The sequence below is a fragment of the Dioscorea cayenensis genome, chromosome 15 (genome assembly GCF_009730915.1).
Source record: "Dioscorea cayenensis subsp. rotundata cultivar TDr96_F1 chromosome 15, TDr96_F1_v2_PseudoChromosome.rev07_lg8_w22 25.fasta, whole genome shotgun sequence".
Taxonomy (NCBI): Eukaryota; Viridiplantae; Streptophyta; class Magnoliopsida; order Dioscoreales; family Dioscoreaceae; genus Dioscorea; species Dioscorea cayenensis.
The window spans coordinates 21,769,505-21,794,291 of record NC_052485.1 but is presented as its reverse complement, the minus strand read 5'-3'; the positions used below and the strand labels follow the sequence as shown (position 1 = coordinate 21,794,291).

At 34.6% G+C, this 24,787-nt stretch overlaps 4 protein-coding genes, 1 long non-coding RNA gene and 1 pseudogene across 9 annotated transcripts; 3 read left to right on the top strand and 3 right to left on the bottom strand.

Annotated features, from left to right (window-relative positions):
- Positions 1–42: 42 nt before the first annotated feature.
- LOC120278015 lies at positions 43–3,442 on the top strand. The gene is made up of 4 exons (XM_039284903.1): positions 43–342; positions 698–768; positions 1,420–1,548; positions 2,893–3,442. Exon 4 carries the CDS (start codon positions 2,902–2,904, stop codon positions 3,325–3,327), a length of 426 nt encoding a protein of 141 aa, XP_039140837.1. The 5' UTR covers positions 43–342; positions 698–768; positions 1,420–1,548; positions 2,893–2,901; the 3' UTR covers positions 3,328–3,442.
- Positions 1,548–2,852, bottom strand: LOC120278014. The gene has a single exon (XM_039284901.1). The coding sequence runs from the start codon at positions 2,329–2,331 to the stop codon at positions 1,903–1,905; it is 429 nt and encodes a 142-aa protein (XP_039140835.1). The 5' UTR covers positions 2,332–2,852; the 3' UTR covers positions 1,548–1,902.
- Positions 3,443–4,137: 695 nt separating the features above from the next.
- On the bottom strand, positions 4,138–4,741 carry LOC120278089 (annotated as a pseudogene).
- Positions 4,742–9,054: 4,313 nt separating this feature from the next.
- Positions 9,055–12,287, top strand: LOC120277317 (nucleobase-ascorbate transporter 3). Of its 2 annotated transcripts, XM_039284108.1 has the most exons (14): positions 9,055–9,222; positions 9,673–9,770; positions 9,891–10,067; positions 10,186–10,286; positions 10,376–10,451; positions 10,536–10,595; positions 10,683–10,867; positions 10,954–11,050; positions 11,122–11,208; positions 11,293–11,351; positions 11,470–11,561; positions 11,638–11,715; positions 11,803–11,963; positions 12,035–12,287. In XM_039284108.1, exons 1-14 carry the CDS (start codon positions 9,078–9,080, stop codon positions 12,251–12,253), a joined length of 1,635 nt encoding a protein of 544 aa, XP_039140042.1. In that variant the 5' UTR covers positions 9,055–9,077; the 3' UTR covers positions 12,254–12,287. The 2 variants fall into 2 exon arrangements, with proteins under 2 accessions (XP_039140042.1, XP_039140043.1); XM_039284109.1 differs by lacking the exon at positions 10,536–10,595.
- Positions 12,288–12,383: 96 nt separating this feature from the next.
- Positions 12,384–16,447, bottom strand: LOC120277318 (serine/threonine-protein kinase SRK2E). 2 transcript variants are annotated; one of them, XM_039284110.1, is made up of 9 exons: positions 16,016–16,447; positions 15,379–15,453; positions 15,188–15,289; positions 15,050–15,103; positions 14,873–14,965; positions 14,627–14,719; positions 13,706–13,810; positions 13,535–13,633; positions 12,384–12,893 (listed from the first exon to the last, which is right to left on the bottom strand). In XM_039284110.1, the coding sequence occupies exons 1-9, from the start codon at positions 16,157–16,159 to the stop codon at positions 12,615–12,617; spliced, it is 1,044 nt and encodes a 347-aa protein (XP_039140044.1). In that variant the 5' UTR covers positions 16,160–16,447; the 3' UTR covers positions 12,384–12,614. The 2 variants fall into 2 exon arrangements, with proteins under 2 accessions (XP_039140044.1, XP_039140045.1); XM_039284111.1 differs by having other exon boundaries at positions 15,050–15,082.
- A 2,558-nt stretch (positions 16,448–19,005) lies between these two features.
- On the top strand, positions 19,006–23,691 carry LOC120277978. Of its 3 annotated transcripts, XR_005541535.1 has the most exons (4): positions 19,006–19,125; positions 22,088–22,350; positions 23,000–23,068; positions 23,173–23,691. It is a non-coding gene; the product is annotated as an uncharacterized LOC120277978 (long non-coding RNA). The 3 variants fall into 3 exon arrangements; XR_005541536.1 differs by lacking the exon at positions 23,000–23,068; XR_005541534.1 differs by having other exon boundaries at positions 23,000–23,691.
- Positions 23,692–24,787: the final 1,096 nt, after the last annotated feature.

Sequence of the window (24,787 nt, the reverse complement as noted above, 5' to 3'; positions counted from 1 at the left end):
ATAAGGTAATTGAAGAAGTCAATGATCCTGGATTAGGTAATTACTTGATTTTTTGGTTGAAATATGAATATTACTTGATTTTCTCTTGCCTTTTGACAGAGAGAAGAAAACATGGATGGAAACCTATTGGCCTTGTACATGCTAGAGTATATATTATGGGTGAAATGCATAATATTGCATTTCTTGACGAATTTCTTTAAATGCTAGTAAATTAATTTCTGAGAAATGAAGGAGAGAAGTGTGAAGAAAGGAGAGGGTTCTTTTCAAGCATCAATTCAAAGAAAGGCCACTCTGTCACACTTGCAACTATATGTGCCAAGGCATTGTCCTCAAACACAGAAGGTAGATACACTGACATGCACCTTATATGTAAGACCCATATGCATCCTTGTTTTCTTTTCCATCTTTGCTTTCCCATTCCACCATAAAACCCTTCATGTCAAAAGCCATCTCCCTCACTTATTATCTCATCTTTTGCTTTCATTTTGGTTTTTCTTATTACAAAGATATGATTCTCTTCTTTATTTATTTATTACCATTTATTTATTTTTTTTATATGTGTGGTTGCCTATACAGCACCTGCCACTCTCTTTTACAGAATATAAACCATTACCAGTCATCCTTGCACTAAAAATCCCTTGTCATTGTCTTGCCCTTGCAATGCAAATGATACTGTATATTTTTATTGTTCTTTCAGGGATATGGATTGAAAAGCAAAGATTGGAAAAGTGAGTATTATTTCATGATGGTTGTGCATTTTCTTGTGAGGTACCACCCAATAACACATCTCTTTCAAAATTAATTCATTTATCCTTCTGTTTTTTTTAAAAAAAATTCATGCATCAAGTGAGCATTGACATCTTGTTTTTAGAATTGTTTTTCTTTTTGAGAATGAGTATAACATCTTGTATGTGAGTGATGTTAAGAGATAGTACTAGCAACCTAGGTTGGACTGCTTCTAGGTGTAGAAGCATATATGTGCATTCATAAATGAAGTCGTGTATAATTAAGCTTCTTCAGGCCTCTATGCTGGTGGGAGCCTTGATGTCTTTTGAGTATAAAAATCATGTTTTCTTTTCTTTTTAATCTTAAAATAGAACTTCCAAAGGTTATGTTTTCAGTTTACTTTTGTTTCTTAAGTACTGAGATTGACAAACCTGAGAAAAGAGAAGTTCCAATTTCTCTTAATTAGCTTATTCGTGCTTATTCGTGTTTATAAGATGATGATAATCTTGATGATAACTCAATTATGAACTAATTATGAACCTAATTTCCTGGTAATTTATTTATTTATAATCTTTCTGTTTTTTTCTTCTCCTGATCTATGTCTGTTGATGTGTTTGTTGTTCCAAAAATGCCTTGTCTTCTCTTTTCTCTGTTTTTTTTTAGCAGCTGAGCTTGTCATGCTGCAATCTACAGTTCTGGACTACTACATGATGTGCTGCTGCCTTCTTTTGCATTATGATAAAGCTGGGATAAAATCAAACTCTCTGATGACAAAGATTAGCTGCTGATAGATTGCAATTTCAGACTTCATCAATATGACAGGTCTCTGCCTTCCTTGGAACTAGCATTCAGAAACATTATTTGCGACAAGTTACAGCAGTTTACTTAAATTAAACACTGTCCTTAGAAACAGATATCTTTGTTATTGTTTAATCAAATTTACTTACATGAATTCTATCGTATATATATTACTCAAGCAATGCATCCCAACATACATTGATATCTGTGGAGAAATTGTAGTTTAGATCTTTGAGCAATTACTGTATTACATAGATAATTCAACATTCCATAATTATACCACAAGAAACACAAACCTACGATAAGATAATACAAGAATAACAGAATTTCAAGATGCAAGCTTTATAGCATTATTGGAACACTTGGAATATTTAGACTCTACTCTTCAAGCTCGAATGCGGACACAGGGAAGCTATCTGAAAGACCAGTGCCAGTCTTGAAGGTGATCTTCTTGGAAGAAGGATCCTCGATATACATCTCAACTACAGAGAGCCAAAGCATGAGTTCTTTCGTCTTCACTCCGGTCATCTTCTTCATCTTACCATTCTCGACAAAGGCAGTTACCTCGGGAGCATATGACACTGCTCTTTTGATCTTCTTGAAGGTATGGTCCTTCTTTTTCTTTTGAATCAACCAGACAAACCCTGCCTCGCGGTTATATCCAAACTCTTCAATGTCATCCAATGGAAACAAACCATTTGGAAGACCGATCTCTTCGAGCAGTTGGATGGATTTCTTCTTGCAGAAAGCATCTCCATTGTATATCTCAGCGCCGTTGCGGTAGCTCTGGATGGTCTGTGATGCCATTGTGTGAGTTTCTATTTGATTCCAGCTAAGGGCTGATAGAAGCAAGCAAATAAGAGAGGCTTTGGAGAATGGATGCTTTGAGTGCTGATGGAATGGAAATATTAAGTGTGTTATTTATAGATACATAAGGTTATTGATGAAGAGGAACATAAAAGACTTTGACCTGTTACTCCTCTACAATAAAATGCAGTATGGAATCAATGGAAAGGGTCAATCAAAAAAGGTTGTAGAATAAGTGCATTGATTCATATTATATTAAATGGAATTGTAGCCTTTTAGACATTGTCAAAACAGGCAGAGTAGCTTGACCAAGTATTTTTTTTTTTTTTTTAATCTATCAATGTTGTCTCACGTACTAATTATTAGTATATGATATTAGCTAACCTTTATTGACTGAATCTTTCAAGCAATTTGGCTACTCTTTTATTTAGCTTGAAAGCCTCATTTGACCAACTCCTTTCTTACTCTTCCATCAATGTGTATATATAGTTCCAATATATTCTCTGTCTCATCAGCCTAACATCTATTAATCTTAGCTTCTCATCCCTTGTTTTCTCTTAGAAGCGAAAAATGGCCTCCCAAGTTGGTGAGAAGTATCGCAATGGTGCAGAGATCTACAACGGAGATGCACTCTGTAAGAAGAAATCCATTGAGTTGTTAGAAGAAATCGGCCTTCCAAATGGGCTCTTCCCTCTTGAAGACATTGAAGAGTTTGGATTTAATCGCGGCGAAGGCTTCATTTGGCTCCTTCAGAAAAAGAAGAAGGACCACAATTTCAAGAAAATTAAGAGAGCGGTATCATATGCTCAGGAAGTCACAGCTTTTGTTGAAAAAGGTAAGATGAAGAAGATGACTGGAGTGAAGACCAAAGAGCTTATGTTATGGCTCTCTGTCGTTGAGATGTACATTGAGGACCCTTCTTCTGGGAAGATCACCTTCAAGACTGGCACCGGGCTCTCTGACAGCTTCCCATCTTCTGCTTTTCAACTTGAGTAGTAGTAGAATTGCTGAGAATGTCTTGAAACACTAGAGGAGTGCATTAGTTTTTCTTTGTATCTTCATTCAATAAGCTTTGTGCAAGAATAAAAATTACAACTCTGTTTTGCTAAAATTCAATGTGAATGTTGTTTTCTGATTTACTACAACTACTAGTCTCATTTCAATTAATTAAACATATTCTGGTATTGATGGATATATGTATATCTTGGTCTTTCTTATAGTTGGCCTAGCTTTTGGATTGGTTTAAGCTCATCTTAAAATAATTAATTCTCTCAGAACTAGGTTAGTAAACCGTCAATAAATGTTCATATATATAATGTACTTTATCCAAAAAAAAAAATATATATATATATATATATATATAATGCGTTGATCAAAGTCCTTATGATGAGCTCTACCAAGTGTTTTTGTGCTTTTATATTTATATCATTCCGTAAAAGCCTCTACATTTTATTGACAGAATATTGAAATAAAAAAAAAAGAGTAGATGTTGCGTTAACTTCATCCAAATGCATTAATCTTTGACCTCTACCAGTTTGACATTGAGTTTATTAGCATATACTTCATCAGACCAAGCTTCACCATGAATATTATTACTTCCAATCCATGAGTAAAAAACTTACATTGATCAATAGTCATTTATTTCCATGTATTTCACACCATCCTCATATGATTAATTGTTATTTATTGTTTCTAATGTTCATTTTTAATCAACTTGCATCTTTGTTATATTTGCTTTCAAGAAGTGTATTTAGAGCACAAATGTTTGTGAATTGTAATACATGCAACTTAATTATGTCCTGATAATACAAAAGGCATCAAATTTTATTGATCTTCCAACAATAATTATTTGACAACAACATGATTTAAAACACAAAAATATCATAGTACAAGTGAGAACAATATCACACAGAGTTAGCTTTCTTTATTCTTCAAGTTCAAATGCTGAAACTGGGAAGCTATCAGAGAGGCCAGTGCCAGTCTTGAAAGTGATCTTCTTAGAAGAAGGATCCTCAATGTACATCTCAACAACAGAGAGCCAAAGCATGAGTTCTTTAGTCTTCACTCCGGTCATCTTCTTCATCTTACCTTTCTCGACAAATGCAGTTACCTCATGAGCATATGACACTGCTCTTTTGATCTTCTTGAAGGTATGGTCCTTCTTCTTCTTTTGAATCAACCAGACAAACCCGGCATCGCGGTTATATCCAAACTCTTCAATGTCTTCCAATGGAAATAAACCATTTGGAAGACAATTTCTTCGAGCAGTTTAATAGATTTCTTCTTGCAGAGATCATCTCCATTGTAAATCTCAGCGCCATTGCGGTAGCTCTGGATTGTCTGAGATGCCATTGAAGCAATAAAGAAGAAAGAATGTGAGGTTTTGTAAATGTATATACGTTGAAGCTTGTTGTGGTTGAATGCTTTGAGTTGTATCTATTTATAGATGCATTTGCTTCCTGAACTTGACCTGGTAAATTGGTAATCATATTTCAAGAATATGGAATAAAACTATGGAATCCATGGAGATGGTCAATATATGTAGGCTTTATAATAAGTGTGTCCATTGGAATTGAAAGTGCAAACACTTGACCAAGTCAAAGTATTTTCGGATTATGGGAAGTTGTTTGAACGTTTCTACCAAATTAATTAATTGTTTATAGTTAGTTTGCAAGTTTAATTTGATCAACTCCACAATACATTAAAAACTGAAAAAAACTGAGAAACAGAGTACATTGAACAAAACGATAACAAAATACAAAAGAGCTGGTGCAAGATGGAAAAGGAGCTAATTTTCTTTTTTAAAAATAAAATAAATAAACCACTTATATTTGTAAAAGATAAGCAGGGTTACAAAGATATAATAGCCACTAGTTGTGGTAGGGTACATAATAAACTAACTGTTAAAATAAAATACAATTAGACAACATAGAAGTAAATCGAAGAAGAACTGAGTGCTTTTAGATTCCCGTTCTTTTTCTTCAACCACTGTGTGTGTATATAAATATTAAGTTCCATTCTCTGGTCACTTGTGTGATTTTAGCTTGCAATGTCGGTAGAGAATAATAGTGAGAGGAAAATGACATCTAAAGTTGTTGAGACATGTCACAATGATGATATACTCATTTAGGCAACATTCCTTGAGTTGTTAGAAGAATTAGGCCTTCCAAATGGTTAATTCCCACTAGAAATATTAGATAGCTAGTGGCTTCTTCGCTTCTTTCTTCTATTTATATATGGTTCTCTTTTGATGGTTTGTTCGTTGTTCGGTCAATCGTTGTTTGTTTTTGTTTCCTCAGTTGTTTATTTGTATGGTTTCTTTATCTTTAATGAATTTGTGATTTATTTATTTTTAAAAAAAATATTTTTTTTTTATTTTTTAAGCGAGATCACTTTCAAAGGCCGCATGTCATATATATATATGAAATAAATCATCTGGGGACAGGAACGTCCCCAATGATTAAAAGATTGAGAGAGAATTAGTGGAGAGAGATAGGAAGATACAGACAGTGAACAGTAACCTAACAGTGTAAAAAATATTGTACTGGCCCTCATCTGGGTGGTGTGTTGTGCTGTGGGTGTAATATATGCTTGGTTGCTCCCCACTGTGGATTTAGTAAAAATCAGAATTGACAATTTAGATTGATTCGAGCACTATTATGGTGATCTACGATTCAAATTAAAATACTGTGCATCTCATTTTTCACTGTGCTACTATTAATAATATAATGAAACTATTTTTGGAGATGATCGTAACCGTTGATTGATAATCGAAGGGCTAAGAATCAATATCCATAGAAAGTGGCGGCGCCGGGGTGTGGCGAGGAGGGACATCCGCCACACCCTCCACCGGGAAAAAAAACCCTGAGGATTGAGTTGTGCATCTAGACTTCATGATTTAATCTCAGCCATCCATGCTTCTCTTCATTCTCTTTTCAGTAGCTGCCTCAAACTAATGCCATTCCACTTGATCAAATTCATCACAGCCCTTGATTGATTTTCGGTCACAACTCAATGAACAAAAGTCCATCCACTTGCCTTGCCTCGAACTAAAAGCTATCCATCCATGATGATTTAATCTCGACCATCCATGCTTCTCTTCATTCTCTTTTCGAGTCGCCTCGAACTAATGCCATTCCACTTGATCAAATTCATCACAACCCTTGATTGATTCTCGGTCACAACTCAACGAACAAAACAACCATCCACTTGCCTTGCCTCGAACTAAAGCTATCCATCCATGATGATTTAATCTCAGCCATCCATTCTTCTCTTCATTCTCTTTTCAGTAGCTGTCTCGAACTAATGCCATTCCACTTGATCAAATTCATCACAGCCCTTGATTGATTCTTGGTCACAACTCAACGAACAAAACGACCATTCAAACACCTGAAAACACCTATTACCCTTCTACTCAAAACTAAAGACACCAAGACAATGAGGCAAACACTAATTTGCTTAAGGGTGTATTGAGTCTTGATCCTTCCAACAACTTTGCTCGTTTTGATCATCATGAAATACTCCATCTTGCTAGATTATACTCTGAAGATTTCTCTACTGCTGAGCTTGCTGAGCTTCACTACCAACTTGAACTCTACATTGATGATGTAAGAGGGGATCCAGATTTCTATAATCTTGTTGATGTTGGAGCTCTTGCAATAAAGATGGTGAAGCATAAATATCATATTTGTTTTCCTTTGGTGTATCGACTCATTGAGCTAGCATTGGTGTTACCAGTTGCCACAGCTACTGTTGAGAGATGTTTTTCAGCAATGAATGTTGTGAAGACCGATTTGAGCAACCGACTTGCAGATGAACTACTGTCAGATTGTTTGGTGTGTTACATTGAGAAAAAAATATTCATTAGCATTGATGAAGAAACAATTATGCAAAGGTTTCAAAAGTTGGCATCTCGCAAAAACTATTTGAAACCTCTCAAAGGTTCCGGTGCTTGAAGTACTCCATTGGTTAGGAAAAATTAGTTGTTATTCATGTACTTGTGTATAATAATGAAGTTTTTTTGAATTAATTTATCTTTCTTGTTATTGAATAGATCAATTGACTTTTGATATGTTTTTTATGTATTTATGTTTCATGTTTGTATGCCAAATTTTTTGTTGACCGGTCGGAATGTTTATTCGGCGGCTGGAAATTTTTTTTCCGTCAACTTTTGCCCCACCCTCTGACGAGTCCTGGCACCGTCACTGTCCATAGATTGCATTTCTGCGAAGGTTCTTAGAAAATTGAGAAAGTGATTATAATAGAAGAATTATCTTAGAAATTTTATTTTATTTAAAAAAAAATTTGACCTTGCAATTTCTATAGGACTCACATCTTCTCGTGGCCTATATCAATGAGTTTTATATTACTCTTTATTTTATATTTAAAAATTTTAAAATTAAAAAAAAAAATGATGTTTTGAGAATATGGAAAAGTTAAGGGCTTTTCTTAGGAGATTGTGTTACTTTCTTCCTATTATATTTATATTAATATATTTACATCTTCACCCCAAAACGATGCGTGTCGGTGCCAATAACCTAATAACGTCCCATGCAAAGTCAAATCTCACCACGTGCCCTTTATTTTATTTCCCAAAATACCCTTAATGAAACTCATAACTACTAAACTACCCGTCAACTAACTACTATGCGCCTATTAAATAGTGGCATAATCGTAAATATTGGCCTATAGAGTACCCTTTGTCAGAAATCTCGAGGCACACGCCACGCTGCTGCCCATACCCTCTTCACGTCTTATTTATTTGCTTGCCATCACGGTTCCAGGACAAGGACTTGATAATAATAAACAAAAGAGAGGGAGTTAAATGAAAAACCACAATTTAAACGAGATGAAAAAAAAAAAAGTGAAAGTAACCAAATATTTAATTTAATTCAAAAGTACTATGATTTTTTTTAAAAAAAAAAAGCCACATGCGAGTTTTAATTTGGACAAGATTTTGACATCAAAACTTAACCAAAAATTCATATTCACCACGGTGACTAAGACTCAAATTGAAATTTTTTTAAATATTTCATACTTGTTTTACACAATGGGATTAATTTTATTGGGCATAAATTTTTTTGATAGAGTAATATGATTTCAATCTATTAATTATAGAAAAAATATATTTAATTTTATTAATTTTTTTTTTGTTAAAAAATGAATAAATCACATGTATTAAAAAGAATGAACAACAAGACAGTTCATTAAAAGTGGAAGTTAATAAAGCACATAAGAGATACAACAAAAAAAAAATGCAAACACCAATAGGGAATAAAATGAAAACAACAAAGATAAAAGAATCTCTAGGAACTGAAAGACATTAAACTGCAAGCAAAGCAAAAGTGCTTGCTCTCAACACTCTCTCTCTACTCTGCTAGCATCTCATAGCCTGATTTTTTATGCTGATCGAGGAATACTACATTGCGTTAGCTATTGCAATTAATCTTTTAATTTGCTTCTCTTTGCTTATGGAGCTATGGCCACTCAAGATAGAAACATTTATAATTAAAATGTAAAAATAAATATTTTATGTGATTTGAACCGAAGAAAAAAACATTTATAATTATAAAATAATGAGGGTTCACGTGCAAAAAATACAATTTAAAGGAGAGAAACAAAGAGAATTAATAATAATAAAAAGAATAAGGGGGTTAAGTAAAAAAAAACACAATATATATATATATGTGCATAGAAGAAGAACAACAACAGGAACGTTGAGAAGCAACAGAGAGGACTCAGAGGAGATGGTGGAGACCAGCACCACTGCACATCCACCGGTTCAACCACCGCCGCCGTTGAGGCCTCCGGTGGCTGGCGGAGGCCCTGTACATCCTCCATTGGAGCAGCTCCACCACCTTCACTTCTGCATTCACTCCAACCCCTCTTGGCGTAAGCTCTTTGCAACTCTTTTTCTCTGCTTTTATTTTTTTTTTTCTTCAAGATGATATTTTTATGGGGATTTGTAAGTTTTCTATTGTTTCTTAAAAAAAATTTTCTTACATTTCATGATGTATATTGAGTTACTTGATTCATTACTAGTATTAAATCTTATAGCTGTAGCAGTTAGTTTAAGATTTTTAGTCATTTTAAAGTATAGATTTGTTGATTTTTGAGACTTTTTTCATGATTTTGATGATGTATATTGAGTAATTGATTTACTGAAGCAATTTAATTTGAGGCTTTGACCCATTTTTAAGTGTAAGATTTGTTGATTTTTGAAACTTTTCTAGATATAATTTACTGTCTTTAGTCATGAATCTGAAAGTAATGTCCTTCTTTTCTTGATTTTGATGATGTATACTGAGTTAATTGATTCATTAATGGGTTGAAAATCTACAGATGAAGCAATTATACTTGGATTTCAACACTACATTGTGATGCTGGGAACAGCTGTTATGCTAGCCACTGTTCTTGTTCCCCAAATGGGAGGGAACCATGTGAATCCTTTTCCCCATCTCTTGATTTCCATTCTCATGGTTTTTTATTTTATATGTTTGTTGAAACTTGAAAGCAATCTGTTTTTATGCTATTTTTTTCTTTGATTTCTTCGGAAACAGGGCGATAAGGCACGCACAATTCAGACGATGTTGTTTATAACTGGAGTGAATACTTTACTGCAAACATTCATTGGAACCAGACTCCCAACAGTGATGAGCCCATCCTTTGCATTTATCATCCCTGTGATGTCTATAATCCGTGACTTCGCCTTGCGACCTTTTGACGATGAGCACGAGGTAATGTTGCTTGATAACAATCGGTGTGATTGCGCCGATTGCATTGCTTTGTGTTTGTGTTGTAATTTAAGTTCATTTGTGCAATTCAGTGCTGATCAAACTTTCAGGGAGATTGCAGAGATTTGTTCATACTATGCGAGCTATTCAAGGAGCTTTAATCATTTCTTCGTGCCTTAATATCGTTATCGGATATACCAAAGCATGGGGTAACTACTCAAGGTGCTTCTTCTCATTAGCTTTAATTTTTTCTTAAATCTTTAACCATTGTATTTGTAATTAATGTTTTAGTTTAACGGATGAATTTTCAGATTCTTTAGTCCTGTTGTTATCGTTCCCGTTGTTTGTGTCGTCGGTCTTGGCCAGTTTGAGCGCGGTTTCCCTCAGGTAAATCTCGATATCTATTAGCAACTCTTTAACAATTACTTTCGTTTCGAGTATCTTTTAATGTTTTCTTTATTTGAGAATCAGGTTGGAAAATGTGTGGAGATTGGATTGCCGATGTTAATAATATTGGTTATCATCCAACAAGTAACATACTGCTAAACAATTCCATACATAAATGATATTTATATTGCAAGGACATGAATTTATATATATACACATTTTCTATTGCAGTATATGAAGAACATCCATGACAGGACACAATTAATGTTTGAGAGGTTCGCGTTACTTCTCTGCATTGTCGTGGTGTGGTCTTTTGCGGCAATCCTTACTGTCGGTGGCGCATACAACAATGTCCCTGAGAAGACAAAGATTCATTGCCGAACCGATCGAACATACCTTATGTCATCTGCTCCATGGTAAGAACTACTTATCTGTTCAAACTTCATACTAATTGTTGTTCCTAGCTGGAAAATAAACACCATACTTCATTTCAATCGTCCAGGATAAAAATTCCATACCCATTTCAGTGGGGTGCGCCAATATTTAGCGCAAGCCATGTGTTCGGAATGATGGGTGCAACACTTGTTGCAGCTGTTGAGGTACAATGAAAGAGTTAAATCAGTTTGCCTATCTAGTTATGCGCAGTCTCATTCATTTCATGCCATTGCAGTCAAGCGGAACATATTACGCGGCAGCGCGCCTAGCCGGTGCAACACCACCGCCTGCTCATGTTCTTAGTCGAAGCATTGGTCTGCAGGTTTGTCTAGACTTAGTTCAGTTGTATCACTTAATGATTGAGCTCTCCAAAGTTGTGCTTAGATGCTAACAATGGCTGAAACAGGGTGTCGGAATGCTGCTCGAAGGAATATTCGGTGCTGCTGCTGGTTCAACTGCATCAGTGTAAGGCAATTATGAACTCTAATCTGAAATGGGCAAGTTTTTTTTTATGTATCACTTCCTTTTCATTTTGTCAAGTATTCCAATGACTGCTTGCTGAGTAAATGGAGTGATTGTGCAGTGAAAATGCGGGACTTCTTGGATTGACTCGAGTAGGAAGTCGAAGAGTTGTGCAGATATCATCCGGTTTTATGATATTTTTCTCAATCTTCGGTATGTTATTTTTAACTCCAAAACAGAATAAATAGTACCTTAACCTGATGCCTGGAAAATTTCTCTGTATTTTCAGGTAAGTTTGGCGCCTTCTTTGCTTCAATCCCTTTTCCGATATTTGCAGCAATATACTGTGTTCTCTTCGGCATTGTTGGTGAGTTGACACTGAGTAATTCAAAAGCATTACTTATCTGGATAATGCAGTACTCATCTTTGCCTCATTGCCGTTCAAAAATTGCAGCTGCTGTGGGAATCTCATTTATTCAGTTCTCAAACAATAACTCAATGAGGAACCTATACATTATTGGTCTCTCGCTCTTCCTCGGCATATCAGTTCCGCAATATTTCAAAGAGTTCACTGCATCTGCAGGCCATGGACCTGTCAAGACCAATGCTGGATGGGTAAGTAAAACTAAATACTATAAGAATCGAGCTCAGATAATGTGTTTTAATCATCTGTTATGGATTTGCAGTTCGATGAGATACTAAACACTGTTTTCTCATCGGCTCCGACTGTGGCAATGATAGTCGCGACGGTGCTGGATAACACACTGGAAGTTGTGAACACGGACGCTGATAGAGGTCTTGCATGGTGGCTTCCCTTCCAAAACAGGAAGGGGGATGTTAGAAATGAAGAGTTCTATAGTTTTCCAATCAAAATAAATGAAATCATTCCAACCAGATACCTCTGAAAATTGTTCCCTTTTTAAATCTGTGAACTTCAGTACAGACTGTTACATAATGTTTATTTCCTGTTCAAATCTATCATTCAAAGCTACCATAATTGGTATTATGTTGAGAAACAATGAACCTATGCGGGCATCACAAATGGGTTTTTTTTTTTGTTAAACTGCAAACATGTATCACAGTAAAATGACCTCAATGCATACAATACATGATAGATGTACTGTTTACTCCAAGATGACAAAGGGGATAGTATGAGGAACAAGAGTTGTTTCTATACATGTATCTTCAGTTAAAAACAAGCTCAGTTTCTCCAAAACTCTGCTACTATGGCTAAATTCCAGTAAGGTACACAGAAAGCACGAAAAATTATGTGGCAAACACCACTTCCCCACTGGTCTCCACATCAAGATCAAGGTCAGAGTACAAATCCTCCATGTCGTCTTCGAGATCGAGATCGTCACCAAAATTATGGGTAGCAGCTGGAGGGATGGTTGCTTCTTCAATGATCTGCATTATCTGGTCAATGCTTTGCATTGGTTGATCAGGCTCCTCGTATTGGTCACTCGACATGTTCTCATCCATCAATTCTGCTGGAAGATTCTTCAGGAACCATTCATGGTTGCGAATCTCATTCATTGTTATCCTCTGTGTATTCACATTAAGATTACAATGGGTTATGGCAACAGTAGATGTTGGAATAAACAAAATGAAGCTCTACTTTAAAGATAAAGATTCTCCATATCACTATAAATAAATGAGAATTTGCCTACTGTCCTTGATGAAAATACAGGGTTACAGGTCTTTTATCTTATCTGCTTAATAATATTTAGTTAAAACAGACTATCAAAGCTGAAGCATCGTAGATTCATTCCAATACCAAAACTAAAACAAAACCTAAAATCATAGCCTTGGTACTAATTACTCATCCAGTTCATTAAAAATTTCTAATAACAATATGAATTTGGAGGTAATTAATGTGCCTCCCCTTTTTTCTTTTCCTTTGAGGAAGCCTGTTTAATCTAAACAGCATATTTTAGTCCATTACTAGCAATCAAAACAAAGAAATATAGCTCCTACGCCTCTGTCTGTCCAGGTTGGCGGGTATTAGATCAGTTAATGCATTAATATCATGCCTGAGGTCTTCCAATTATTTTTATATAAAACAACTCATCCAAGCCAATTTAATCCATGAGTACATTTGTAAATGGCTGGGCAATAGATTAGAACTCACAGCAACTTCACCCTCAGGCTGGCAAAAATATAAAGACACAAGAAATAGAATGTACCTTTGCAGGATCGGCAATAAAAATCCTTGAGATTAGGTGTCGGCACCCATGCGATATGTGAACGTAGTCTGGAATAGAATATTTGACAGCCAAAATTCTCTGTTACAGAAGAGAATTTGATCAAATAATCTGATAAACACTGTAATAAAACAATAAGAAACTAATTTCCACCTCTATAGCCTTTGAACAGTTTTTAGGATCTTCTGGGTCCTCAAAAGGATATGCACCGACTAGCATCACATACAGAGTCACTCCACATGACCACACATCAGCAACCTTTTGATATTCAAGGCACATATCAAAGTGAGAAATTGTGAACAAACAAAAATTATAACAGAGAGGAGAAAAGTCAAAACAGAGCATCATACTGCAGTTGCTTGTCCGCATGGTAAACAAATAAAAAAATTGGGTTAAGGGCAGAAATAAGATTAGCTTCTGATAAAGAACAACTGTGACTTTGATTTTAAGTGTCTAAAAGTGAGATGATGAGTAGAAGAAGATGGAAGGAGATAATGACAACAAAAGTGCAGGAGCAGTCAAGATGCTTTTGATGTTATATACCTATGCTAGTACAGAGAAGTTTTAGTGTGAAGTGTGAACATAACAATCGTTATAGAACAAAGCAGATCCATATGATCACACCAACACTTCTTTATACTAAAACAAGCAAATATATGTAATCCTAAGAGCCACTATAATGCATTGCCATTATTCCCTTCCATCTACCTCATCATCTTGGTTTTAGACCTTTAGATCACCTTCAATTACTTCTCAACCCATCTTCAAAGCGAAGAAAGGTCAAGATAACCACAGCCCTGGAAATAAGCACACATACTGCCTAACAAGCCTCTAAAAAAATGTTCGTCTTGATTCATTTTTTCCTTTTCTATACAATAAAAAGAAAAAGGAAAAATGGAGCCGGAAACTACCCATCATGACCCTGGAATATTCTGTCTGCACATATTTCCAGTTATCACCAGATGAGTGTATTAGTAAGTCAAAAATGTTAAATCAGGTCAGAATATAATATTAAAGCATATATACTCAAATAAAACAGTATACTGGTCATTCTCAAACTAGAATTGCAATTACCTTGCCATCATATGGCTCCTTGCTTAGCACTTCAGGGGCAACATATGCAGGAGTTCCAACAGTGGAATTCGGTTGAGAATCCAGCACTGATGACTGAAAAAGTAGTGAGTTAGAATTAGCTAGATATAAAATACTAGCCCACAAAGTGAACAATTGAATTTATGGAGTCTTTATGTTAAATGAGTTGAGTCACAGTCAATCATTTACCACTAGCTAACTTATAGAGTCAATAAGGGCAAAACGTACCTTAGAATAGCCAAAATCACATATCTTTAAGCGAGGAGCATCACTTCCATCCAGCAAGGTATTCTCCAGCTTTAGATCTCGATGACAAACTTGCTTGACAGCAGAAACATAGAGAATAATTCACCGATCTAGAAAATTCAAGCCAAACAACCGCAGTGGGAGTTTCATATTGCATACCATTGAATGAATATAGCTAACACCTGATATAAGCTGTTGGAAAAAGAAGCGGGCCTTCCGGGCAAACAGAAAGACACAACATTAGTCGTCAAACAGGTAAAGAAAGTGCAAGGAAATTATGCCGGTCAACTACAACACCTCATCCTCACTGAAGCGGCCAGCATTGCATATGCGCTTGAAAAGCTCTCCACCAGAAGCATATTCCATAACAATTGCCAGATGGGTAGGAGTTAAAATAACCTACAAATAGATTATTAGTGGAATAGTCAACTGAAAATGCATTGCCTATTCACAAAAAATAAGTAATTACTCGGTCTTATAATCTTCACCTCTTTGAACCTAATAATATTCAGGTGCTTCAATAATCTGTGGTTAATAATCTCTCGCTTCACATGTTCATCAATCTGTTCAAAAGATGGCACGATGAAAATCATCATTCTACACACTATCAAATGTTAAAACAGATTAATGAGCTGAAATAAACCACAACCTTATCAATCAAAAAAGATATAGAAAAAATTCATTTTAATAGACAAATAAATGAACTAACTTGCTAGGATTTATTCAAAAGTTTTATGAACATAAGCATTCAAAAATTGCAGACAACCTATCAGTTCGTTCAAATCAATATGAAAAATCTACGTACAATCATAATGCAATTCATAAGCAACAAATAATCCGTTCTTGGTCAAACAAGCTCAGGAAAAAAAATCATAGCTTCTAAGCCTCTGAAGCTGCTAAATAGCAATTGCAAGTTAAACAATTCAAACTCAACCCAAAAATTACTTCAAAATTAACTCAAAACACTGCAAAGCTCGTAAATTTGCACAAATACACAAAAAAAAATTTAAAAAAAAAAAAACATATATTTCCCTAAACTAAATTTCACTATTTTTCCTCAAAAACCATGATTTCCATCATGTCAGAAGAATTGAAGCAATACAAACGAAAAGGGGAATCATGGACCTTCTCACCCCGCTCGATGTATTTGACTGCGACGAGCTCCCCACTCTGCTTGTCCCGCATCAACCTCGCAATCCCAAAGTTCCCAGACCCAATGTCCCTCACCAGCTCATACCGATCACTGTCATGCATTATAGGCATCTCCATTCCCAAACCAACCGTCAGCGCCGACCGATCAATGCTCCAGTCCAAATCCCACTCTCACAACACCACCCCAGCTGAAAGCGAGCTCTCCTCCGGCACCAGCCCCGAGGTGGCGAGGCCGTGAGAGAGTGCGAGAGATCCTAGATTTGGGGATGAGATCGAGCACGAGATCAAGAACGAGAGGGCTTCATTGCTTCGTTTCTTCCTAGGGTTAGGGATTTTGGATTTGGACGGAGACTGAGAGCTCGCCCGCCACCCGCGTCTTTTTTCTCTTTTTTTTTCCCGCTTATTTATCTAGACAATAAAATGACCTCAATACCCGTGATTTTAAAAAACCATCTTTATAGAGAAAAATAATAATAATAATAATTAGCCTGAAAATGATTTTTTTTTTCGCTCATTTATAATATATATATATATATATATAATTCGGGTATGATTTTGAATAAAAATGCATTGAGCCAAAGGTTCATAGATCAGTTGTGTTGCTCCACCACAAAAGGTGTTAATATAGGACATGAAAAAAAAATCCAAATTTAAGTTCCCCTAAACCCAAAAATAATAACAGATAGGACTAAATATGAACTGGGCTGGACCAGGATTAGACTGGGCTAGACTCAAAAAAATATCTAATATACTTGAACTCGACTGGGTCACAATCAAACAAAATTATTCTGACTCAAGTCCGACTACATCTGAATTTTATTAGGCCCAAACACAAAAAATAAACACAATTTTATTTTATTTTTACAAAATAATACAATAAAACTACTTCTACAATATTAATATTTTATGATTTTTACCACATAATTAAATAAATACAACCAAAGTCAAAATGGACAAAACCAAAGTGAAAAAAAAAAACACAAATCCTTACATTTATATATATATATATTAAAAGACAAATGCAAAGATCAAAAAGACCAGAAAGATCAAAAAGATGCCTAGTCCTAAATTCGCAATACATCTTTGCATCTTATATATATATATATATATATTGATATTTATATATTATTTAGTTAATTAGTTATTTGGGTTGGACTGGGCTAAAATTCACATAATTCAAATTCACCCCAAAATTCAATCAGGCCTATGTATATGAGCCTAGTCTCTCTTTGGGCTCTTTTCCTAAATCCAAATCCTATGTTTTTTGGGATGGGTTCGGACCAGCCCATGGGTTTTTCAACTCATGATCATGATGGATCCCCCAATTGTTAATTTGCTTATAACCCAAACTTTACATTATCAGGATGTTTAATTCTCAGTCAGTGCACACGTCACTAACAACGCTTTTCACATTTATCAAAAAATAAATAAAAAATAGAGTGTATTGAATTAAATTTAAAATCAAATAGACAACCATCTCTTGGTTTATTGATATCGAATCGTATAAGGTGTTTGTCTCTTTATGGAGGTGGGTATGAACCTAAGCTTATGTAGATGAAAGCCTAAGTCTTTTAAAATATTAATTTCACATCTATGTGTGCAAATCACATAATTTGTTCATGTTTAGTAAAAAAAAAATTGAATCAGATGGTTTTTTATCACATTCACGGTTCAAATAGTGAAATTTGTTGCCAAATAAATTATAGAAATGTCTCTCATTGTGAAGACATTGACCAATTGGACTATTTTAATTTTAAAGTTCATAATAAGGTTTGCAATGTTAATGATCTCATTTTCATTTATATAGTTTGAGTTTGATGATGCGTGAACTCCATCTACTTTTGGACATATTACCAAACCAATCATGCGTGACTAGAAATACACACATATATATATATATATATATATTTGGGGGAAGGAATTTTAAATTTTATCATATTTAAAATAATAATATAGTTGCTCAACTTGCAAATTTTCAATGGCATGTTTCTCTTGTTACAAGACTTTAGGTGTCCAATAGTTTTCATTAACAACGAAACTCCAAATAATCTATTCAAATCTATTTATAAATTGCTATATTTAAAAAAAAAATGATACACTACCTAAGATATATTAGAAAAAAATAATAATCACAAATACAAGTACATGTATATGAGCAAAGACAAGTAATATAAATATATGAAGAGTTGGAGTATATGGATAAATACATGATGTGGTACAAAGGAAATTAGAATTATATGAAACCACAAAAAATAAAGTTAAATAATCCAGTAATAATAGGATAATAGATACACAAAAAAAACAGAAAAGAGTTTCAAAAAAATTACTACCCAAGCGGATTATTCGTCCATGTAAATTTTATCATTTTAGAAAATTAGATACTAGTGACCTTTGATCAAAGCCTCAATTGGAGAAAAACTCTTTTTATCATTAGAAAAGTGCACATAAAATTTAGACTACACTTGATAATTATCAGAGAATCTTCGAAGAGAGAGTATAAAATTGGCAAAGTGTTTTAAGGAGGTTATTCATAAATTGTTTATTGGTTTTACACGTGATTCATTTGGTTTTATATTTCAAATGAATTTTCTCTTTTATGAAATTTACTAATTACAAAAAGTTGATTTACACATTACAATTTTTATTATTAATCAAATATTAGAAAGTTAACTTTTTATAAATTATTTTAAAATAAAAAATAAATACCGAGTTCTAATTATATCTAATATTCATGAAAAAATTAAAAGAAAAAAAAAATCAAAGTTCATACATCATATTTAACACTATGAAGTTAACAGATGAAAATAATAATATAAAAAAATCTATATCAATTCAACGGTGGAGATCACTCAACATTATCGGATCCATAATCCACCTCTTCAGACCCGAAACCCGAAACCCAAAACCGGTAACTGAAATACTCGTGCTGGGATTCCAGTGAGCACCGAGCTTCTCCACCACGACGACGATGGTGATCGTCGGAGCATCTCGAGGAGGTTTCCGGCATCGATTTATCGGCGAAGAAGCTCTTCATTATCGAGGGCGTGATTATTTCACTGAGAAGTGTCAATGGCGGGAAGATAGTGAGTGTTTTTTTGGTAATATATGTGATTTTTTTTCATAATTGAAGATTTATGATGATTTTTGTTTTTTTGATTTGATGTATTGTGAAATTGGATTGTGTTTTAGCGATTGTAGATCAATGTCACACCATGTAGTTGATTTATTGGCGCAATTGGATTTTGTTTTTCTGATTATTTTTTTTTTCTATTAGTTTTATTGATGGAATTTTGATGATTGATTGATTATTCTTCACTTAATTGTCTCTGAGTTGATATTCAGTTTGTTTAGCAATTTGAGCAGCATTCTGATTGCTTTGATGCTTGTTGATTGTTGTTTGATTTTGCCAAAAGATGTAATTGAAATAGGATGAAGGCTTACATTAATGATGGCTTGAGTTGATGAGAATCTGACATTAGGCTTATCCAATTTTGCACCTTTCACATTCAAATCATGATGTGTTAGAAATTTTGTTGACACAAAAGGGTTACTAAATGATTCATGTGCTGGAAAATATCTTGAAGTATGCTATGCACAAAGTCTTTGTTTGTTTTTCCTATGCTGGTTCAAGTTTTAACATGTTTGTATTGTGTTGACAACTCGCTTGGATAAGCAACACTTCTCCCACTAGTATCCTATTTGTTAATTGCAATTGTGTGTACTCTTTTATATGATGTTTGATTTAAATGGGAATTGGAGAATTTCATATTCTGTTTGGTATATCTAGGTTGGATTGGCCATGTTTCCTCTTTTATTGCCACCTTATTTAAGCATGCCCAGATGCAGCTCCATTACTGCTGTTCCCTTGCAATACGAAGTCAGTGAGAAACTGAGAAAATGAGTTATGAGTATAACGAAATGTGTTGTCAGGCTGTCAGCCTTTGCTAACAATTTCAGAAGTTCATTGGTGTTTTTGTATTAACCAGAACAAATATAATGCTTCAAATTAAAACTTACCGTTGGCGTAAGTTCCTTAATGGAAAATAGTTTCTGGAGCTTATTATCTCATATTTTCAACAAATGTTCCTTATTTCTGGATGTCAAGAAACTCTGGGCTTATATTGTGAAACCCAATTTCAGGATCATCTATCCAATTCTTCTCTAATATGGGCCTCATTCTGGGGCAAGGGCAAGCATTCTTTGCTTCTGTATATTATAATGGTCAAATGGGCTAAAGTGGATGCGCCATCTCTAGTTAATTGATGGTGGGGATGGAACCCATTAATCTGTTTATATATATTTTATGGTTTCATGACCGCCATGAGAAGTTATAGCCTTAAAATGGATTTTCTTTCATATTTGGTCCTAATTTTGTTTTACTTGAAAAGATGTAGAAATTTAACATATTTGATTCAGTTTTATTTATTTTGTTTGATTTTTTAAATGTATTTTTATTAAACCGCATGGATGCTGTGTGAATTTCATTCCTTCACATGTATTTGTTTAAATGGGTGTGCATAGGAGCACCACTTAAATTCAAGAACAATTTCATTATACAAAAATTCCCTTCTTAAATCAGCTTGCTAGAGTTATCTTTTATGTCATTTTAGACTTTGAAGAAGAGATACCTGTTGCTTTTAGTGGGTCAGTAGCTGCCAAGCTAAATGGAGGTCATGAATGAGATCTTATTTTAATATGATAAAGTATTCTCATATCTAGTTTCATTCATAAAACTTATTTTTCACATGGTCGGTCACTTGTATTAAACATTAAGTATTATGTTTAATTAGTTTCATAGAGCAGATAATCTTTCTTGCCAGACATCCGAATGAACTATTCCACTTTCCTGATTTTTATGGCTTCTTTATATTGATTGGTCTGTAAGTTACTTGTATTTCCTGGTATCTATGATTTAGATTGTTGAGGTAAATCAGATCATGATGAAAAGCACCAAAGAAAAAAGACTTAACATGGTTTGGAAATACAATGCTTCTTGTTCGGAAGTGCTGTCATGCAATGTTTGTGGAATTTTCTGTCCTCATTTAGCGGCCAATTTTGAGCCAAGATGGTTGTGTATAGCTTGTATACATGACAATTCCTTGTGCTGTGTCTTATCAACTTGTCTTTTTTCCTTGGAAGCATATTGTAGCCTAACTGGTATAGGGATTTGTTACAGTTTATCTGCTACGTTGCTCTGTAGCTCAAATGAGGACATTGTCTTTCTGTCTTTGCTTATAGGACTTTGTATTTATATATGGTGCTGGTCTTTTCTTTAGTTTAACCCCCAAGCAATAGCTTGCCTTCCTTGTAATTATATTCCGGGGGTTTGAGGAAAATCAAGTATTAGAAGTTGCCCATCCAAGCTTTCTGTTAAGTGTGAACATGATTAGCTATTATGAGCTTACATAACTACATAAGCAGATGCAAGAAATGCCAGTCATCTTTATGGAGGAAGCACCGGCTTTTTGGACTTTTAGTACAAACTTTCATAATATGTGGGGTCCTGTCCTCCTCTAGATGTACTATTTGTTTTTTTTTTTTTTCTCAATTATTTAGTTGTAATCTCCTACCAAGAGAGATTAGACATCACAATACATGTTACTACATTATTTTTACCAAGTTGAAATTACCGCTTCATTGTGTACTTTCATTGCCCACTTTCACTTCTCAATAAGTGAGTACTTCTCTGTATACCAAATATATAAATCAGAAAATAAAAATCCTTTTCTTCTTGTACACTACATGACTAGTTCATGTTGTTCCATGTAAGTAAATATCTTGGATATTTATTCTCATTAAGTTTGTATAAATTGACATGCCGTATACCTGTATTTTGTTGCTTTTCAACTTCATCAGTAGATGAGGTTGATTTATAAGCATCCATTGGCCTTTAAATATGACTGAGAGAAGGTATCCTATGCTTCATGGTAGTGATTTCTACTTATGTGAACTTATTTGTAACACATCTTAACACATTACTCTATCAGATATTATATAGAGAAGTATTAATAGGATACACGCTAATATTTCTTTTTCTTTCCACAGTGAAGGGGATAAGGAAAGCCTTGTTATCAAGCATCTACTAGTCTTAATCAGAACCGACAAGAGATCCACCGCATATCTTCGCCGGTTTGCCACTTAGCATTTGATTCTCTCACATTTTTTCCTCATTTCTATTGTCTACATTACAGTGAGAAGGATGAGGACATCTCCGGCGACCATTGCTTTGATCCTAGGTACAAGGCAAGGCCTACCCCAGCGTTCACTCTTTTCAATCTTATCCAAAATCTGTAGCAAGATCACAACAGGTATGCATTTAAATGCAGACGAACTAGTTGATGTTTTTATTTGGTTATTTCCTTTCATATTTGGCATGCTGCCACCAATCATATTGATAGATAGAAGGGAACATGGGGTCCAATGTCCATGTGAAGTGGGTCCTTTGAAGGGCACTCACCTACTCTTAATATATCTTTTTCCTCTTGAGAATCTCTCTGGTATGAGTTGGTGGAATAATAAGGTATCCCTTCCCACAAGCCAAAGGAAACAAACAGCTCATTGCCACATAAGGGGTGATCCCTTTCAGGTCTTAAATTGCTACAGCTGCACACTAGGAATCTTGTCTTGCGTCTTCTTCACTAATATTATTGATTCCTTTCACAACGTGCATTATAGGAGATGTTTCTAGTTCTCACTTTGCATCAGCCTGTCTCTCATTCTTAGCCGTCCAATTTGAGCAAAAGGACCAAAGCATCCATTCCTCCTCTTGTTCTATTGCTTTCCAAATCATTCAATTTATTTTCACTTTTCTCCTCCAATTTATGGTATAGATTTGATGTTTTAAAGCCACCAGTGCCAAATGAAGTGGGCTTATTGTTCATGTTTGTCCTTCTAATTAGGAAGGCTATTATACTTTGGCGTTTAAATTGTACATTTTTTTTTTTTTGGCTCTTTCAGACTATATGTGGAGACATGTCTAATGTACTGCATATCACACTAGTCAAAGATGCCAAGACGAATAAACTTGTACAATTCAGCGGTTTAAATACCATTTTAAATAATAAATTAATATAGTGAACAAGATTTCTGCTACATAGTGAGAACTGAAGAGTAATATTGTCCTCTTTCAGACTCAACCCTTTTGATGGAGGGAACATTGAACCATAATTAGTGCTGATGCTTATGCAAAGTGAATCATAATTAGTGGTGTTTAATAATAGAGGTTCATTCTGAAACTCAAATGATGGTGTCTAGAGGAGCGTGAAGATTCTTGAAACCACAAAGGAGTGCAAGTCAAAGAAATCTTTTTAATATGGATAAGGTGGGAGGAAGAGGTGGGCTTAGTGTGATAACGTTTGGTCTGTTCCAAAAGCCAAACAGTACTTGTAAAGTCAAAAGTGGAATCCACACAGTAACTAGTGCTTGAGATTCATATCACATACCCACCCAAGCACATTCCATTTCTCCATCCTCAGTAGCTAATTGGATTCCAGGACACAAGGACAAGACCTCATGTGGTCCTATGCATTCTTGACCTCTAGTGGCTGGATTGGTTGAAGATGGAATAGTTTGTACAGTTTCAGTGGATATTCATGTTTTCTATTATTAACCTTGAATATAATTTGCTAATTCATCCAAACAATCAAATTATCAGGAATGTTATGTATTTACTATTTAGAGCTGTGGTTTGGAGGAAAGGAAATCTGATGATTTAATTATTATTCCACTCTCAGCCCATTTGTGAAAACTTGGTCATCTTTTAAGGACTTATCTTTTTCTTCTGATCTCTAATTGAAGATTAGATTGGATATTACTCAAGTCAATTCACTCTTTCCTTGTCAAATTTCAGATTCTCATTGATGCAAATATGATTTGATTGATGGATGCAAGTGGCTTAATTTAATATAGGGACTTCATCTAATTAGAATTATCTTAGTGTCATGATTGGCCTATAGACAATCCAAGAGATGACTAATCTAGATGAGGTTTGTTGGGTCATGGAAATAGACAGCTCTTGACAAAGTTGTTCCACTGACTATCAATTAACAAAGAAAACTATATTCCAAGTAAAGCAAGGTTTTGGATTCTCTCATTTAAGTTTTTTTTATTTTATTTTTAGACCAATTTAATGTTCCTTTTGAGTCATAAGTTGATTCCCATACACCATTCTATTACATGTAAAGAAAGCATCAGATTAAGGATCTATTCTTGTCCAATTCCTAGTGGTTCAAAACTTTGTTATTTGATATTCTTGATTATCTTTCTCCATTGTGACTGTAAAGCTACTGTAGCTGATCAAGCATTTGCATATTAGAGCTAATATAAACTAAAGTCATATCATTAAAAACAGGAGTCTTTTCCATCTGAATGTATATGATTGAAAAAGACAATGTATATCAACTAAAAATGATTTTTTATCTAATCATTAAGTCACCATTGTTACTGAAATCTCTCTTGTTATTGGTGGTAAATTCAATAACTAAGGCATGATGAAGCTTATAGAATACTAGAATCTCAAGAGAAGCAACAATAATAACACCACTTGAGTGATCATGGTTTTGTATTTGTTTCCTTGCTTAGTTTGTCCTTGCAAAGATGAGATTCCTTAATCCACATCTTGTATGTCTTGCTTACTTTAGAATCCATCAAATTAAGGCATTGATTGGTTGGCAAGAAAAAAAAAAAACCCTGATGGTGTTGGATAACTTGGATTCCTTCTTCTTGTTGGAAAGCATAATGTTATCT